This window comes from Lytechinus variegatus, chromosome 2 (assembly GCF_018143015.1).
Source record: "Lytechinus variegatus isolate NC3 chromosome 2, Lvar_3.0, whole genome shotgun sequence".
Classification (NCBI taxonomy): Eukaryota; Metazoa; Echinodermata; class Echinoidea; order Temnopleuroida; family Toxopneustidae; genus Lytechinus; species Lytechinus variegatus.
The window spans coordinates 74,056,424-74,075,764 of NC_054741.1; the positions used below are offsets into that span (position 1 = coordinate 74,056,424).

General features: G+C 36.2%; 2 protein-coding genes across 3 annotated transcripts in view; one reads left to right on the plus strand and one right to left on the minus strand.

Annotated features, from left to right (window-relative positions):
* Positions 1–16,814, plus strand: LOC121408987. 2 transcript variants are annotated; one of them, XM_041600745.1, is made up of 7 exons: positions 1–1,090; positions 2,373–2,443; positions 3,490–3,594; positions 5,361–5,654; positions 11,327–12,437; positions 13,971–14,036; positions 14,828–16,814. In XM_041600745.1, exons 1-7 carry the CDS (start codon positions 76–78, stop codon positions 14,959–14,961), a joined length of 2,796 nt encoding a protein of 931 aa, XP_041456679.1. In that variant the 5' UTR covers positions 1–75; the 3' UTR covers positions 14,962–16,814. The 2 variants fall into 2 exon arrangements, with proteins under 2 accessions (XP_041456679.1, XP_041456681.1); XM_041600747.1 differs by lacking the exons at positions 1–1,090; positions 2,373–2,443; positions 3,490–3,594; positions 5,361–5,654 and adding exons at positions 5,670–6,759; positions 8,042–8,112; positions 9,157–9,261 and having other exon boundaries at positions 11,033–12,437.
* LOC121408988 (cubilin-like) overlaps positions 16,814–19,341 on the minus strand; it is a 14,875-nt gene continuing 12,347 nt past the window's right edge. The window contains exons 10-11 of the mRNA XM_041600748.1: positions 18,493–18,608; positions 16,814–17,948 (exon numbers count right to left, since the gene is read on the minus strand). Coding sequence (XP_041456682.1) covers positions 17,822–17,948; positions 18,493–18,608 — 243 coding nt within the window. The 3' untranslated portion in view covers positions 16,814–17,821. The remainder of the gene's footprint in view (positions 17,949–18,492; positions 18,609–19,341) is intronic.

The window sequence follows — 19,341 nt, forward strand, 5'->3', positions numbered from 1 at the left end:
TCGAAAGCTTTGGAAGAGAAAAGGAAGACATCTGTAAAGAAGAAGCCATACAGATATTGCATCTTCTGTCACAAGATGAAGTCCTGTCTACGGAAGCATATGGAAATTCGGCACAAAGAGAATGAAAGAGTGCGTGATGCTCTGATGAAATCGAAGAAGTTGAGGGATGAATTATTCGACAAATTTCGAAAAGAAGGCATTCTGCTCTTCAACAAAGAAGAGTCGAGGAAAGATAATCCCAAATATCTAAGGGAGCGGGCTTGTCAGCCAGAGAATGAAAAAGATCAGATCGTGATGTGCTCGGTTTGTCATGGCTTCTACCGAAAAATATACCTCAGAAAGCACATGGCAAAATGCAAGACGCACGAGCCCATCAGAGGTGCCCCAATTCCCATGTCTTTGCTGTCGATGAACACCTCCGACCAATCTGTTTTCGCTCAAGAAGTTCTGGCAAAGTTCAGAAAAAGTGAAGTATCTACCATATGCAAGAATGACAAAGTCCTATTGACAATCGGAAGACGACTGTGGGAAAAGAAAAGAAAAAAAATCAACAAGGACGACAATAGAAAAAGTGTTATGACAGACATGAGAAGGCTGGGGAGATTGTATTTAGCGTTCAGGAAGACAGAGGATACACTTGGTGAACTGCCTATCAAGAGAGGAGATATTTCAGATGTATTCCAAAGAGAGAACTGGGTTCATTTAGAGCAGGCCGTTGAATCATGCACAATCAAAGAAGATGGGAAAACAATCAAGGTAGCTTTGAAGTTAGGATTGTTATACCTGATCAGGAATGCCTGCAAAATCCTTAAGGGGACCTATCTGATCCAAGATGAGGACAGCCGTGCAGAAGACATAGACAAATTCTTGTCCGTGCTGGACCTTAACCAAAGCTACCTCTTTGGCGACGCGACATACCACGTGAATAAAAAAAGAGGGTCGAAATTGAGGAGGCCTCCAGAATTGCAAAAAGAGCATGTCTCCCAGAACTTCCTGCATGCAGGAGAAACCAACAAAAATGTGTACCAGGCACCCCTAACGGTGAGAGAACTCGATGTTGTTGGACATCGCTTGGAATCTATTCATGAAGGTATACACAACATGTATATGAATTTTTTCTGCCCGCTTTGGGGGTTTAAAAAGGAGGATTAAGCTACAATAAAAGGATGGAAATGATTTAACAAGTTTTGATTTGGGGGGATGTTTGCTGATCTTGATAAATTTGTTTGCTGAGCAAGAACTGGCATAACCAGGTTGGAAGGGGGGGGGGGCAGACGTGAAGGATCCAACCCCTGTAGCCAGCTTTTCATTTTAGGGTGGGTCGGTTGTAAGCACCCCAAAACGATGATAAACATGCTTGCTCCACAGAGGGGGAGAGATTTCCCCCTTCCGCACAAATTCTCTGACGATTTTAGAGCAAATATGAAAGAAAGATGGCTTGCAGCACTTTTTTAGGCAGAATGGTCCGACACTCAGTTTGCTTTTCAATTATTTGGACGCAGTGAAGCACTACATGTACATGTAACAGGCATATTTGCAGGAAGGGGAGTTTTTCCCTTTTCACGCAAAGCGCGAAAGCTTTGGCGTTTTAGCAATGATTTAGGGAAATATGGCGGCTAAGTGTACCGTATCGCTTTCCAATTATTTGGATGCAATACTGCACTGCATGTAGCAGGGATGGTGCAGAGAGAGGGGAGTGGGGGCTCGCCTTCCCTCACAAAAGCTCTGATGTTTTAGCAAATCTCTAAGTGCAAAGTTGTAGTTTGAGGCCTTGACTGCGTGTTAATAATTTGGATGCAGTTTTAAATTCCTTTTGGACACATAATTATATGCGAATAATGTGGACTAATGCAAACCTAAAACTCGTTGAATGCCAAGTCCACCCATAAAAGGAAATGATTTAAAATAAACTGAGAAAGAAAATAAATAAGCAAAACTGAACATTCCACCTAATTGTCTGACAAAAAGTGTACCCGCATTCTAAAATTTTTGCATATATATATATAGAGAGAGAGAGAGATGAGGCGAGGCCAACTCAACAGATGACGCAGGACACCAATATTAGCTTTTTTTTTAATAAGACTTTGTCAGAAGCATCTGTAATTACAGACTATTGTGATAGTTAAATTGGTTCCGTATCCTATCGTTTCCTTAAGAACAAGATATTTGTCTATTATTTGTCTATTATTTTGGGACAGGCTCCCAGACTCTCACTTCTTCCAGATATAAAATAACTTTATGATCTGAACATTTGATTACCTCAGTATAATTATTTGATATAAATATAAATGCTGTTATTTGCAGAGATAACCTACTTAATTGTCATGAGTTGTCCCAGGAAGCATAACAATATATTTTGTTTCTCCTCGCAGAATCTGCTGATCAGATAAATGTCCAAAGTCTTCATGTGGATCTGATGCAGGCTCTCTCAAAAGATAATCCTGTAAGTCTTCGCTACCTTTTATGCAATCGGTAATACTTTGTACCTTATTCCTTCAACATTTTTAATTAAATTTAATTGAAATGAAGGAAAAAGGAGTATTTCCAAATATCTACTCACATTTTAATACTCTTTTTTTTTGGGGGGGGGGGCAGGCAAGAGAGTTCCTGTTACACCTGAATCATAAAGAGTATGATTCCTCAGCTGTGTAATTCATGAGTCGTATGACTGGTGGCTTGTGGATGAAACAAAATTCAAAGATAACATGTTAGACATTAGTTAAGCTGTGTGCTATGCAGAATTTTGTTTTTAGAATGTTTCATGTTTAAGCATTTTCAACATAAGTGATAAGTTACCAGAAAATTTGAAAAAAATAAATAAATGAATGAAAAAATAAAAAAATAGTGACCCTAAACTACAAGACAAAAAGACAACATTTGATGACTTATGCAAATCAGATAAATGCCCACTTTTTTCTCAAAGATTTAATTAAAGGACACCAATATTTTGTTCTTTACATAGAATGGTATGTTGTTGAAGTTATGGACAAATGCTACATTTAGTTTCTTATCATTTTCTTTATTTTTCTTGAATTTTCATTTCAAATATCTCATTTTGACAAAAATGGATATAGGCTACTAATTCTGCATTTTATATTTTTCATTTAGTTTCTTTAGGCCAAAGAGCATTGATTGCAAATTATTTTTCTTTGAGATTATTTTTTCCAGTAATGCGTGTCTAATTATGTAAAAGGCATGATGATTGACTACCGACTTTTTTCATGTTCAAATGTATTCATTTTTGTTCATGATTATATATTCTTAAATACATATCAGGGATGTGAGAGTTAAGATTTTAATCTGATTTCAGACAATGTTTGCTCGTCACGCAACCCCATTTCTAGACTTCTGATTCATTCTGAATGCATTGAAAAGCACATCTTTTCAGACATTTTAGATTATTTCAGACTTTTTCCCACAGATGCTTTCACACATCTCATATATATACACACATCTGTATCTTTATATTATATATCTTGTTTTTTTCAGAACCCAATAAAAGTTCTCAAAATTTTGGACGATGTAGACAAGATCAATAGTCTCAATCCCAGCCTTCTTCAAGCCCATCCAGACTTTGTAAAGACCATCAAACAGGTACACATATCCTTTATCTTTATGTCACCTGCGTAGCTAGAGCATAGTAGGGGCCTATTCAATGTATTCTACTTGGGCTCCCTGATCAGAATACAATTTCTTTAATTGACCTTTAATCCGGATCATAGGTCAAATGTTTTCATCTTGGCTGTTCTTCATTTGAATTTCTTAACTCTATCTAGGCCAGGGGGGGAGCTTCGGAGGCTCCCCTCAATGAATGCAAAACTTTTTGACTGCGCCGCTCACTGATTTTTTACTTTCAAGTCTTGCTTAATTTTTAAGACCAATTTCGCGTCACCTGGTAACACGGTTTCTGAAATTACACAACATTATGGAAGTGCATATCAGACCAAAAATTGCTAAAAAAACATGGTTTTGTGTACAAAGTCAATGCAAATTGTGTTTTCAACCAAAATTCATAAATGAATGATTATTTTTAGTTTTGCTGGTCCAAATGTATTTATCTTATGCTTTTTATGATCTCAGAAGAGTCCCCAACAATTTTTTTCATGTACACTTGCTAAGAACACCACAAAGAGTTTCTATACCAAAAATTAGTACATTTGGAGCTTTATTTAGGGAGTTAGAGGAAAAAGTATGATTTCGCATACTAATTACGCATATCATGAAATAAATTACTATACAATTTTGTAGATTATGTCCCACGATCGCGCGGTTGACGGCCGAGATCTCAGAGGGGCCTGGGAGGCCCCCCCCCCACCATATGAACGCCCAAAATACCCCGGGCTAGATAGGGTTAAGAAAAGCTGTATAATTTAATAAAACACTTTTTGCAATATGCAAATTTATGCAAATAATCTAAATATATTGGCTATTTATTTTGTGCCAAGTTTCCCCACAATTTCTCCATGCAATTTAAGCAGAACGTTGTGCGACTTGGTGCGACATCACGTGAGAGTTCGCAAAAATCAAAAGTTGTTATTCTTGCTTTTCACTCTTCATGTATGTGCATATTGTGTAATATGGCAATATCTGCTACTTTAGAACATTTCTTGAAATTGCATATGTGATTATACATGTCTACGGGCAACATGGAAGAATTTCACTTTTGCAAACCTGTACCCACTTGTAAGTCTGTCTTACCTTATTCTATAGGCCTATGTCTTATCTGTTACTCTGTGTGTGGATCTCTCTTATATTCCTTGCATTCTTATTTTGTTGTCAAATATACAATAATAATGATAGTAATAATAATGAATATAATTATGATAATAATAATAACAACAATAACAAATAAAAACAACAATGATAATAATACCAGAGATGTGACCCCTGTATTCTTTTCAAAAGAGTAGCATATAATCTTTCTCCCCATTCGTTATATATTCATCTCAAGGTACCAATAAACAGTTTTTGTCTCATTGAAATTGACTCTTTTCGACGTATTTCTTCTTTCTTCGCATAAGGCTCATATCTTTCGATTCGAAGAAGAAGAAAAGAAAAAAAAAGAAGAGGAGGAGGAAGGACAAGGGGAGGAAAAGATCGACAAGAGCAAGAAAAATCAGGGAAAAAGAAAGATAAAAAAAGAAACAAACAACAAAAAAGGAATTCATATCATATTAAAAGAGAAAATGTGTATGAGAGATCGCTGGATAAGATGAATCAGGCATGGATCGATGGCAAAGAAAAGTGAAAACTTTAACGCTTTCGAGGGACGGGGGACAATTGTAATTAAACCCAGCAAAATGTAAACATAAAATCTCTATGCTAATTTTGTCATTAATTTTGCTTGAATCCAAATAAAGGTATGCAAGTACAAGTTTAGCGATACAGTGCGTGAGAGAGCACTTTCGCTCTTCAACAAGCTCAAGTTGATTTCTCAACAAGGCACAACAGATATTGCAGACCAAGTTCCCAACGAAGATAATGAATGCGATGATGATGACGACAGTGACGAGGACTACGCACCATCATCGAGCAAAGCAGATCTATTTGACGGAGACACTCGCATCATGCGAAGTCACACCAGGAGATGTCTTCAAGACAATGCAGAACCTAAGCAAGGCTATAAACAACTGAAAAAAAGTGCTACAGTGGAGGCAGTTGAACCATTATCGAAAGCTTTGGAAGAGAAAAGGAAGACATCTGTAAAGAAGAAGCCATACAGATATTGCATCTTCTGTCACAAGATGAAGTCCTGTCTACGGAAGCATATGGAAATTCGGCACAAAGAGAATGAAAGAGTGCGTGATGCTCTGATGAAATCGAAGAAGTTGAGGGATGAATTATTCGACAAATTTCGAAAAGAAGGCATTCTGCTCTTCAACAAAGAAGAGTCGAGGAAAGATAATCCCAAATATCTAAGGGAGCGGGCTTGTCAGCCAGAGAATGAAAAAGATCAGATCGTGATGTGCTCGGTTTGTCATGGCTTCTACCGAAAAATATACCTCAGAAAGCACATGGCAAAATGCAAGACGCACGAGCCCATCAGAGGTGCCCCAATTCCCATGTCTTTGCTGTCGATGAACACCTCCGACCAATCTGTTTTCGCTCAAGAAGTTCTGGCAAAGTTCAGAAAAAGTGAAGTATCTACCATATGCAAGAATGACAAAGTCCTATTGACAATCGGAAGACGACTGTGGGAAAAGAAAAGAAAAAAAATCAACAAGGACGACAATAGAAAAAGTGTTATGACAGACATGAGAAGGCTGGGGAGATTGTATTTAGCGTTCAGGAAGACAGAGGATACACTTGGTGAACTGCCTATCAAGAGAGGAGATATTTCAGATGTATTCCAAAGAGAGAACTGGGTTCATTTAGAGCAGGCCGTTGAATCATGCACAATCAAAGAAGATGGGAAAACAATCAAGGTAGCTTTGAAGTTAGGATTGTTATACCTGATCAGGAATGCCTGCAAAATCCTTAAGGGGACCTATCTGATCCAAGATGAGGACAGCCGTGCAGAAGACATAGACAAATTCTTGTCCGTGCTGGACCTTAACCAAAGCTACCTCTTTGGCGACGCGACATACCACGTGAATAAAAAAAGAGGGTCGAAATTGAGGAGGCCTCCAGAATTGCAAAAAGAGCATGTCTCCCAGAACTTCCTGCATGCAGGAGAAACCAACAAAAATGTGTACCAGGCACCCCTAACGGTGAGAGAACTCGATGTTGTTGGACATCGCTTGGAATCTATTCATGAAGGTATACACAACATGTATATGAATTTTTTCTGCCCGCTTTGGGGGTTTAAAAAGGAGGATTAAGCTACAATAAAAGGATGGAAATGATTTAACAAGTTTTGATTTGGGGGGATGTTTGCTGATCTTGATAAATTTGTTTGCTGAGCAAGAACTGGCATAACCAGGTTGGAAGGGGGGGGGGGCAGACGTGAAGGATCCAACCCCTGTAGCCAGCTTTTCATTTTAGGGTGGGTCGGTTGTAAGCACCCCAAAACGATGATAAACATGCTTGCTCCACAGAGGGGGAGAGATTTCCCCCTTCCGCACAAATTCTCTGACGATTTTAGAGCAAATATGAAAGAAAGATGGCTTGCAGCACTTTTTTAGGCAGAATGGTCCGACACTCAGTTTGCTTTTCAATTATTTGGACGCAGTGAAGCACTACATGTACATGTAACAGGCATATTTGCAGGAAGGGGAGTTTTTCCCTTTTCACGCAAAGCGCGAAAGCTTTGGCGTTTTAGCAATGATTTAGGGAAATATGGCGGCTAAGTGTACCGTATCGCTTTCCAATTATTTGGATGCAATACTGCACTGCATGTAGCAGGGATGGTGCAGAGAGAGGGGAGTGGGGGCTCGCCTTCCCTCACAAAAGCTCTGATGTTTTAGCAAATCTCTAAGTGCAAAGTTGTAGTTTGAGGCCTTGACTGCGTGTTAATAATTTGGATGCAGTTTTAAATTCCTTTTGGACACATAATTATATGCGAATAATGTGGACTAATGCAAACCTAAAACTCGTTGAATGCCAAGTCCACCCATAAAAGGAAATGATTTAAAATAAACTGAGAAAGAAAATAAATAAGCAAAACTGAACATTCCACCTAATTGTCTGACAAAAAGTGTACCCGCATTCTAAAATTTTTGCATATATATATATAGAGAGAGAGAGAGATGAGGCGAGGCCAACTCAACAGATGACGCAGGACACCAATATTAGCTTTTTTTTTAATAAGACTTTGTCAGAAGCATCTGTAATTACAGACTATTGTGATAGTTAAATTGGTTCCGTATCCTATCGTTTCCTTAAGAACAAGATATTTGTCTATTATTTGTCTATTATTTTGGGACAGGCTCCCAGACTCTCACTTCTTCCAGATATAAAATAACTTTATGATCTGAACATTTGATTACCTCAGTATATTTATTTGATATAAATATAAATGCTGTTATTTGCACAGATAACCTACTTAATTGTCATGAGTTGTCCTAGGAAGCATAACAATATATTTTGTGTCTCCTCGCAGAATCTGCTGATCAGATAAATGTCCAAAGTCTTCATGTGGATCTGATGCAGGCTCTCTCAAAAGATAATCCTGTAAGTCTTCGCTACCTTTTATGCAATCAGTAATACTTTGTACCTTATTCCTTCAACATTTTTAATTAAATTTAATTGAAATGAAGGAAAAAGGAGTATTTCCAAATATCTACTCACATTTTAATACCCATTTTTTTGGGGGGGCAGGCAAGAGGGTCCCTGTTTCATCTGAATCAAAGAGTATGATTCCTCAGCTGTGTAATTCATGAGTTGTATGACTGGTGGCTTGTGGATGAAACAAAATTCAAAGATAACATGTTAGACATTAGTTAAGCTGTGTGCTATGCAGAATTTTGTTTTTAGAATGTTTCATGTTTAAGCATTTTCAACATAAGTGACAAGTTACCAAAAAAAATTTGAAAAAAATAAATAAATGAATGAAAAAATAAAAAAAATAGTGACCCTAAACTACAAGACAAAAAGACAACATTTGATGACTTATGCAAATCAGATAAATGCACACACTTTTTTCTCAAAGATTTAATTAAAGGACACCAATATTTTGTTCTTTACATAGAATGGTATGTTGTTGAAGTTATGGACAAATGCTACATTTAGTTTCTTATCATTTTCTTTATTTTTCTTGAATTTTCATTTCAAATATCTCATTTTGACAAAAATGGATATAGGCTACTTATTCTGCATTTTATATTTTTCATTTAGTTTCTTTAGGCCAAAGAGCATTGATTGCAAATTATTTTTCTTTGAGATTATTTTTTCCAGTAATGTGTGTCTAATTATGTAAAAGGCATGATGATTGACTACCGACTTTTTTCATGTTCAAATGTATTCATTTTTGTTCATGATTATATATTCTTAAATACATATCAGGGATGTGAGAGTTAAGATTTTAATCTGATTTCAGACAATGTTTGCTCGTCACGCAACCCCATTTCTAGACTTCTGATTCATTCTGAATGCATTGAAAAGCACATCTTTTCAGACATTTTAGATTATTTCAGACTTTTTCCCACAGATGCTTTCACACATCTCATATATATACACACATCTGTATCTTTATATTATATATCTTGTTTTTTTCAGAACCCAATAAAAGTTCTCAAAATCTTGGACGATGTAGACAAGATCAATAGTCTCAATCCAAGCCTTCTTCAAGCCCATCCAGACTTTGTAAAGACCATCAAACAGGTACACATATCCTTTATCTTTATGTCACCTGCGTAGCTAGAGCATAGTAGGGGCCTATTCAATGTATTCTACTTGGGCTCCCTGATCAGAATACAATTTCTTTAATTGACCTTTAATCCGGATCATAGGTCAAATGTTTTCATCTTGGCTGTTCTTCATTTGAATTTCTTAACTCTATCTAGGCCAGGGGGGGAGCTTCGGAGGCCTCCCTCCTCAATGAATGCAAAACTTTTTGACTGCGCCGCTCACTGATTTTTTACTTTCAAGTCTTGCTTAATTTTTTAGACCAATTTCGCGTCACCTGGTAACACGGTTTCTGAAATTACACAACATTATGGAAGTGCATATCAGACCAAAAATTGCTAAAAAAACATGGTTTTGTGTACAAAGTCAATGCAAATTGTGTTTTCAACCAAAATTCATAAATGAATGATTATTTTTAGTTTTGCTGGTCCAAATGTATTTATCTTATGCTTTTTATGATCTCAGAAGAGTCCCCAACAATTTTTTTCATGTACACTTGCTAAGAACACCACAAAGAGTTTCTATACCAAAAATTAGTACATTTGGAGCTTTATTTAGGGAGTTAGAGGAAAAAGTATGATTTCGCATACTAATTACGCATATCATGAAATAAATTACTATACAATTTTGTAGATTATGTCCCGCGATCGCGCGGTTGACGGCCGAGATCTCAGAGGGGCCTGGGAGGCCCCCCCCCACCATATGAACGCCCAAAATACCCCGGGCTAGATAGGGTTAAGAAAAGCTGTATAATTTAATAAAACACTTTTTGCAATATGCAAATTTATGCAAATAATCTAAATATATTGGCTATTTATTTTGTGCCAAGTTTCCCCACAATTTCTCCATGCAATTTAAGCAGAACGTTGTGCGACTTGGTGCGACATCACGTGAGAGTTCGCAAAAATCAAAAGTTGTTATTCTTGCTTTTCACTCTTCATGTATGTGCATATTGTGTAATATGGCAATATCTGCTACTTTAGAATATTTCTTGAAATTGCATATGTGATTATACATGTCTACGGGCAACATGGAAGAATTTCACTTTTGCAAACCTGTACCCACTTGTAAGTCTGTCTTACCTTATTCTATAGGCCTATGTCTTATCTGTTACTCTGTGTGTGGATCTCTCTTATATTCCTTGCATTCTTATTTTGTTGTCAAATATACAATAATAATGATAGTAATAATAATGAATATAATTATGATAATAATAATAACAACAATAACAAATAAAAACAACAATGATAATAATACCAGAGATGTGACCCCTGTATTCTTTTCAAAAGAGTAGCATATAATCTTTCTCCCCATTCGTTATATATTCATCTCAAGGTACCAATAAACAGTTTTTGTCTCATTGAAATTGACTCTTTTTGACGTATTTCTTCTTTCTTCGCATAAGGCTCATATCTTTCGATTCGAAGAAGAAGAAAAGAAGAAAAAAAAAGAAGAGGAGGAGGAAGGACAAGGGGAGGAAAAGATCGACAAGAGCAAGAAAAATCAGGGAAAAAGAAAGATAAAAAAAGAAACAAACAACAAAAAAGGAATTCATATCATATTAAAAGAGAAAATGTGTATGAGAGATCGCTGGATAAGATGAATCAGGCATGGATCGATGGCAAAGAAAAGTGAAAACTTTAACGCTTTCGAGGGACGGGGGACAATTGTAATTAAACCCAGCAAAATGTAAACATAAAATCTCTATGCTAATTTTGTCATTAATTTTGCTTGAATCCAAATAAAGGTATGCAAGTACAAGTTTAGCGATACAGTGCGTGAGAGAGCACTTTCGCTCTTCAACAAGCTCAAGTTGATTTCTCAACAAGGCACAAGAGATATTGCAGACCAAGTTCCCAACGAAGATAATGAATGCGATGATGATGACGACAGTGACGAGGACTACGAACCATCATCGAGCAAAGCAGATCTATTTGACGGAGACACTCGCATCATGCGAAGTCACACCAGGAGATGTCTTCAAGACAATGCAGAACCTAAGCAAGGCTATAAACAACTGAAAAAAAGTACTACAGTGGAGGCAGTTGAACAAATTCCATTATCGAAAGCTTTGGAAGAGAAAAGGAAGACATCTGTAAAGAAGAAGCCATACAGATATTGCATCTTCTGTCACAAGATGAAGTCCTGTCTACGGAAGCATATGGAAATTCGGCACAAAGAGAATGAAAGAGTGCGTGATGCTCTGATGAAATCGAAGAAGTTGAGGGATGAATTATTCGACAAATTTCGAAAAGAAGGCATTCTGCTCTTCAACAAAGAAGAGTCGAAGAAAGATAATCCCAAATATCTAAGGGAGCGGGCTTGTCAGCCAGAGAATGAAAAAGATCAGATCGTGATGTGCTCGGTTTGTCATGGCTTCTACCGAAAAACATACCTCAGAAAGCACATGGCAAGATGCAAGACGCACGAGCCCATCAGAGGTGCCCCTATTCCCATGTCTTTGCTGTCGATGAACACCTCCGACCAATCTGTTTTCGCTCAAGAAGTTCTGGCAAAGTTCAGAAAAAGTGAAGTATCTACCATATGCAAGAATGACAAAGTCCTATTGACAATCGGGAGACGACTGTGGGAAAAGAAAAGAAAAAAAATCAACAAGGACGACAATAGAAAAAGTGTTATGACAGACATGAGAAGGCTGGGAAGATTGTATTTAGAGTTCAGGAAGACAGAGGATACACTTGGTGAACTGCCTATCAAGAGGGGAGATATTTCGGATGTATTCCAAAGAGAGAACTGGGTTCATTTAGAGCAGGCTGTTGAATCATGCACAATCAAAGAAGATGGGAAAACGATCAAGGTAGCTTTGAAGTTAGGATTGTTATACCTGATCAGGAATGCCTGCAAAATCCTTAAGGGGACCTATCTGATCCAAGATGAGGACAGCCGTGCAGAAGACATAGACAAATTCCTGGCCGTGCTGGACCTTAACCAAAGCTACCTCTTTGGCGACGCGACATACCACGTGAATAAAAAAAGAAAGTCGAAATTGAGGAGGCCTTCAGAATCACGAAAAGAGCATGTCTCCCAGCACTTCCAGCATGCAGGAGAAACCAACAAAAATGTGTACCAGGCACCCCTAACGATGAGAGAACTCGATGTTGTTGGACATCGCTTGGAATCTATTCATGAAGGTATACACAACATGTATATAAATTTTTTCTGCCCGGTTTGGGGGTTTAAAAAGGAGGATTAAGCTACAATAAAAGGATAGAAATGATTTAACAAGTTGTGATTTGGGGGATGTTTGCTGATCTTGATAAATTTGTTTGCTGAGCAAGAACTGGCATAACCAGGTTGGAAGGGGGGGCAGACGTGAAGGATCCAACCCCTGTAGCCAGCTTTTCATTTTAGGGTGGGTCGGTTGTAAGCACCCTAAAACGATGATAAACATGCTTGCTCCACAGAGGGGGGAGATTTCCCCCTTCCGCACAAAATCTTTGACGATTACAGAGCAAATATGAAAGAAAGATTGCTTGCAGCACCTTTTTAGGTGGAATGGTCATGCGGTTTGCTTTTCAATTATTTGGACGCAGTGAAGCACTACATGTACATGTAACAGGCATATTTGCAGGAAGGGGAGTTTATCCCTTCTCACGCAAAGCGCGAAAGCTTTGGCGTTTTAGCAATGATTTAGAGAAAGATGGCGGCTAAGTGTACTTTTTTTAGGCAGTAAAGTATTTCGACACCCGTATCGCTTTCCATTTGGATGCAATACTGCACTGCATGCAGCAGGGGTGGTGCAAAGAGAAGGGGGGGGGCCTCGCCTTCCCTCACAAAAGCTCTGACGTTTTAGCAAATTTGAGAGAAAGATAGCCGTGCACATGTTTTTTTTTTTCTAGGTGCAAAGTTGTAGTTCGAGGCCCTGACTGCGTGTTACTAATTTGGATGCAGTAGCTGAATCCAACAAAATCGGCAATAGCTGATCATTTTCCACCTTTTCAAACCAGAAAATGTTCATAAAAGTGAACAAAACTTAAAGTTTAAAATTCTTTTGGACACATAATTATATGCGAATAGTGTGGACTAATGCAAACCTAAAACTCCTTGAAAGCCAAGTCCACACAAAAGAAGAAATGATTTAATATAAACTGGGAAAGAAAATAATAAGCAAAAGTGAACATATTCCGTCTAATTGTCTAAGAAGAAGTGTAACCGCATTTTTAATTTTTGCATAACAGTGACATGTACAATATAACAGTGACATGTGAAAAGTAGGCAAAAGTGAGTGAGCTGGTTACGTCACGCTCTCACATCTTTTATGTTTTTTTTTTCATTAAATGAAATAGAATTAGTTAATTGTGCTTTTTATCCAAAAATATAAAACATGGTTTGACTCCACATTGGATATGTAGAATTATCACTATTTTAACTTGTTTTTTGTTACATATGGGCGATATTCCTCATCACATCCACAAAACTGGAGAAATAAAACTTGAAAGCTGTTAAGGAAAGGGAGGGTGAGAGAAAGATTGAACACTTATATCTCTATTTCAGGACATGCGAATGTACATGTACTACAAGATGTGAAAATTATCAATGTACATCAGGAAGTAGAAAATATGATAATTCTGCAGAAATGGGGAGACATGCTTATTACCAGCGTTGACTCTGGTTTATAATGTTCAATGATACCTTAATGCTCTCATATTGTTTTGTTTCAACAGATGGTGGAGCTTCTATCGTGCCTGTGTCTGAAATCACCCACCACGATGAAATCCTTCCCCCCAGAGGTATATTTACATAGAGAGGGATGGTTTTCTATCCTTTAACATACAGGCTTAAAGGCCAAGTCCACTCTAGAAAAAAGGTTTATTTCAATAAAAGGGGAAAAATCAAACAAGCATAATGCTGAAAATTTCTTATTTTACATCCGATTTTGATCAAATTTTCAGCATTATGCTTGTTTGATTTTTCTTTTTATTAAAATAAACTATTTTTCTAGAGTGGACTTGGCCTTTTATATATATATATGGCAGATGTAGATGAATGTCTTTTCAAATGATATCTGTGCCCCAACAGGGTTCTGACTCACGACCTTCGCATCTCCAATCAATTATTCAAACCACTAAGAATAAGTGACCAAGCCATTATGTAACACATTGTGTCTTAAAATAAAAGAGATATGGAATTTATGTGTAAAATATTAAAGATAACCTTTAGTTCTGTAAAAGGAAAACAGTAATTGGTGTGCTTTCTCATACTTTCAGCAATAGTTATAAAAAAAATCCCATGGTAGAAAGGTCCTCCTATCAAGTATTTATCCTAAAATGCTCTTATATTGGAAATATAAAAGGAAAAGCTTGTTGGGAGATACATTTTGGTGTGGTCCCATATGCTTATTTCTACATGGAAAGACAACTGTTGTATAACACCAATTAACTTTCCCAGTTGTTTTCGAACAGTTGTTTCTTTCAATCTTCTTTCATCTTTCAATATACATACACACATGTTAAACTTATGGTATTATGATGGATGATAAAGACAGATATGTATTTTCTCTCCCACTCTTTCATATATGCAGGCAGGGCAGAAGTGCAGGCTTTCCTTAACACACAGGTAAACTTTCCTCATGATCTGAAGACAGTTCAGACAAAGCTGAAGAACGAGGCAAGAAAAATAAAAAAGAGGACAGTTAAAAAGAGGAAAACACTCTAGAGTCTTTCCTAGGGTGCATATGAGCAATTCCACTTTGGTATTTCACCTAGATTTGAATTATCTTTTTGACCAACTTAAATGCAGAAGCTTTCACGAGCATTATTAAACCCATCACCGGTGGTTTACTGTACGAAACATCCAAATTGTGTTTAGGTAGAAAGATTTCTTGAGTAAATTGGGTGTTATGCAGTGAGGGAAGCCTGTTTTTGTTTGTTAGATGTCTTTACGTGCATTTCCCAATCCCAGAAGCTTGCATTAAAAAAAATTTCCAGTAAATACAAGTGGTGGAGGGGTTGATAAAAATGATTATGCATTATAATTATTTTCTCTACATCTTCCTGGTATATTTCTCATTACATGTGGCCAAGATGAATATTGATGACAGTGACCAAATGTTCATTTTAGTAAGGTTTTAGGGCATTTTATGGAGGGTGAAAACCTGGAATAACCTGGAGTTTGTGAATTTTAATTATTTAATCGTATTTTTCCATTCATGTTCCAATGGAGAAACTACTACGGTGCTAGGTGTAGGCCTATGTGATTTAAGTTGGTTTTTACGCAATGTGGTCAGTATGTGAAATAATGATGTTTGACTGTTGTATAAACCATCATTAAACCAACAAGCTATCCCTGATGCAGGAGTGCTTTTGTGGAAACCTAAGAGATCAATGTTTTGAGGCGTTCACCACTCCATTGCATTCCATTTCGAGCCATATATTTGAAAAAGATTTTACAAACTTTACATCTATATAATTCTTTGACTTTGTTGACATTCTTCTATTGATATGCAGGATTTTAAGTAGTCAAAGTTAATGTTGGGAAGGTTTTTTTCTCATTTCTCAATCTTCAATAAGTAGGCTACAATAGTGAAGGAGGGTTCGGTTAAATGCACTACAACATGTATATAATGTAAATAATTGCATTTTAGCCCAGAGGGAGTCTGGGAATTTAGTTTTGCAGTTCTTCGGCCACAATGGTGTTCCCGTTAAATGTTGGGCGTGCCGTCGTTATTCGCAGTCTAAAAGAAGTGTTAACATTATTAATATGTAATGGATAGCATATTTTTAACACTTCAAACTCATGTAAATATGGGTCGTTGGGAAAATTAGAGCCTCGGCCAAAAATTACTTGCTGAGCATAAATTAAATTGAGTATCAGAAGGTTACTCATGACACTTAGGAATATATTTATATATATATAAAACATCTAATTAACTATTGGTCTGAAAGAACTTTAATGTACTCTGGAAAACAACTCTATTCAATTCTTTTCAAATTTGCAAATAATGAAAAAAACGTCATTTTTATTCAATTACATAGGATTTATTAAACCTGACAAAATTATTGGAGAACAAATGTGTCAAGTATATTATAAAGACAGTGTTAAGATCTCGTGTTAACATGACTGAAATCTTCATTCAAGATATCGAAGATTAGAATATTTTTAACTGATTCTTATTTAGAAAGCTTAACTTTTCATATGCTCAAATTATTCTTGACTTATCCCTTTAACCAATTCAGGACAGGTATTATTCAAGTTTAAAGTGATCACATTTTGTTCTTCACATTGTATTTCTATATAAAATATAGAAATATTCTTGTATCTTTAGAATTACAATAAAATCTGTATTCCGAAAATTGTCTTAACTTTTCTTGTAACTTTCACTGAGCACGTATGATGTCAGAGATATACCGGAAATGATGTGCAAATGCTTTACAAAAGAAGACATTCCAATGACATTATAACGACGGATTGGTAGACTTTTCAGCAATTAAAAATTGGTGTTCGAGAGGATGAATCTTTTCAGAGAAAATATATCTTTGAGAAGAGCCACATGTATTTTTAGCACAGAAGCACACAAGCAAAAGTGTCGGGGGCGCAAGAAAATTACGCTTCATATCAACAATGCGCTTCATTATTTTTCAGAAGAGACGCTTCTATTGGTTGACCTGAGCATATAACAAGCTTAATGATTGGTTGATGACAGAAAATTGGGCGTGTCAGAGATAAAATAGGAAACGTCCTTACAGAAATAAGACAATTTTCAGATTACCAATTTAAGAGAATTTTAGCGTGCTGTTATCTTGCTTACTTACAAGAAAAGTTAAGACAATTTTCAGAATACCAATCCTGGGCAAATTGAAATATGAAATTCCTGGCAAATCAAAATTAGGTTTGATTGAATATGCTTCCTTGGACCCTCTTACATTTTCAGGACCAAGAAAGTAAAATGAGAAAAGAAAAGGATGACATAAAAATGTTTTCTGAATATCATGTCAAAATGTATCACAAATAATATTTTTGTATTGTGTCAAAGTTTCTTTTTCGCTCATAACACCACTGATTTATTAGGGATCGGTTCAGCCTATAGATTTCATAATTACAAAATTTGGAAAAGATGAACAGTAGGCCTATTCAATGAAGTTGCAGATATGTGACAAAATGTTCAGACGTCTCAGGAGACGTATAATTGGGTCATTAAAGGATATAATTCATCAAATTTCTTGATTTGAGAATAAAATTACCCTTCTTACTTTTGAAAACTGTTATGGTTACACTAGTAAATAAGTACTCACTTAATCAACGCTTGACAAATTAACAAATGTTGAAACCCTTGGGCTCAATTAGGCCAAAACCAATTTTGTCAAAAAGTCTTCACTTTTGAAAAGGCTGAGTTAACCCCGTAGATACTTAAAAAAACATGTTTGGTTGCAATTACATGTGAAAGCAAAAAATTAAGAAAGCAGTATTCCACATAAGCATATTTTCTTTTTATTCTTCACATTGTGAATTAGCATGACTCATGTATAATACCAAGGATCTCTTGGATGATACTTTAATTGAATAACTGACATAATGTTTAACGAACAGCCTTGAATTGTGCACGGAATCCTATTTTACCCGGACCATGTGTCGATCTGAATCGCAGCTGAACTTCATGCCCGATGGAAGTGTACTTGCCTGTTGACACATCTGAACCACATAATCTGAAAAATTCATGTTCAAATCATCAGCTTTTAACTTGGGTCAATATCGATAAAAAAAGGATATTGTTGAAATACTTGAAAATGAAGTCATTCGAAATTATTTAATTTTAGTAAAGAATATTCGCTCCTATGTCCTAGAATGAAGTCAATCTGTTCTTGAATAAGATCAAATGACTTGAAAATACATCCTGTAAAACAATATAAAAATGCCAATATGAATTTGATATGAATATATTCATATAAAAGTATGAAATATGGATATTCCCATTAGAAATAAACTTTCATAATGAAGAGTTTGTAGTTATTTTCTTATTTGATATGTCAAGCAGCTCTCAATTGTTTTTCAAAACTTTATCTTAAAAAAAAGTGCTTCTTTCTATCACTCCTCGCCCCAATTTTTAAAAATTTATGTAATTGCTTTAATCTGTATAACACTATAATCTCTCTCTCTATATATACATATACTTATACTTATATATTTACAACAGGTTTATTTGAGAGTATACATTCCATGTAATGTATTATTTCTATGATTTATTACTACCTCATCGGAACTTTTTCATCGCCGAGTTTGAGAGTGACGTGGTCATAAGAACAAGTCTCGTGATCTGCAAGGTTGAATGCCGTGAACCATATCTGCACTCGTTTGTTCTGGGGAACCTGTGTGCATTGACAAGTAACAGAGATGAGATATCTCTTTTTATACATCTTAATGTGGTTTTTGGAACCCCATCACTTTGTCTTCACATTGTATGGCCATAAAAAAAACAACACTATTGTAAAACTACACGTAATATCCATAAACAACGGAGTGCTGAGAGTTGAATTAAACTAGTGAAAATTCCCTGCAGTAGTGATTACTTTATAGACATCCATAAAGAAACATTAGAAAACCCGTTTTATTTGGGGTGGGGGTGAGAGATGGTGTATCAAGGCGGAGATCATGAATATAATATGAAGCAGCTAAAAATATAGATATCTGTGACTGTGACTTCCACAGAGAGAAAATGTTGATATGATTTATTTATTCATTTATTATTAAAACATCTTTATACAGGATAACATTTTTTTTTTATACAGGGTAACATGTTCAGCATGATAGAATACACTGTTTTTTTCAACACGGTCCTGTTACATTGAAAATATCAAACAACAATAAAAAATGCATACAAAATTAAGTTAAATACTGGGTATACTTAGTTTATAATAAAAGTTGCACAAAAAATATAAAGAGCAGGAAGATAGAGAGGGGTAAGATAGATATAGTGTGGTTAAGTATATGCCAGAAGTAGAGAGAGAAAGAGAGGAAAGAAATGGGTGCAACAGCATAATACAGAATTTAATTCAACAGAGAAAAATCAAACAAGCATGACGCTGAAAACTTCATCAAAAT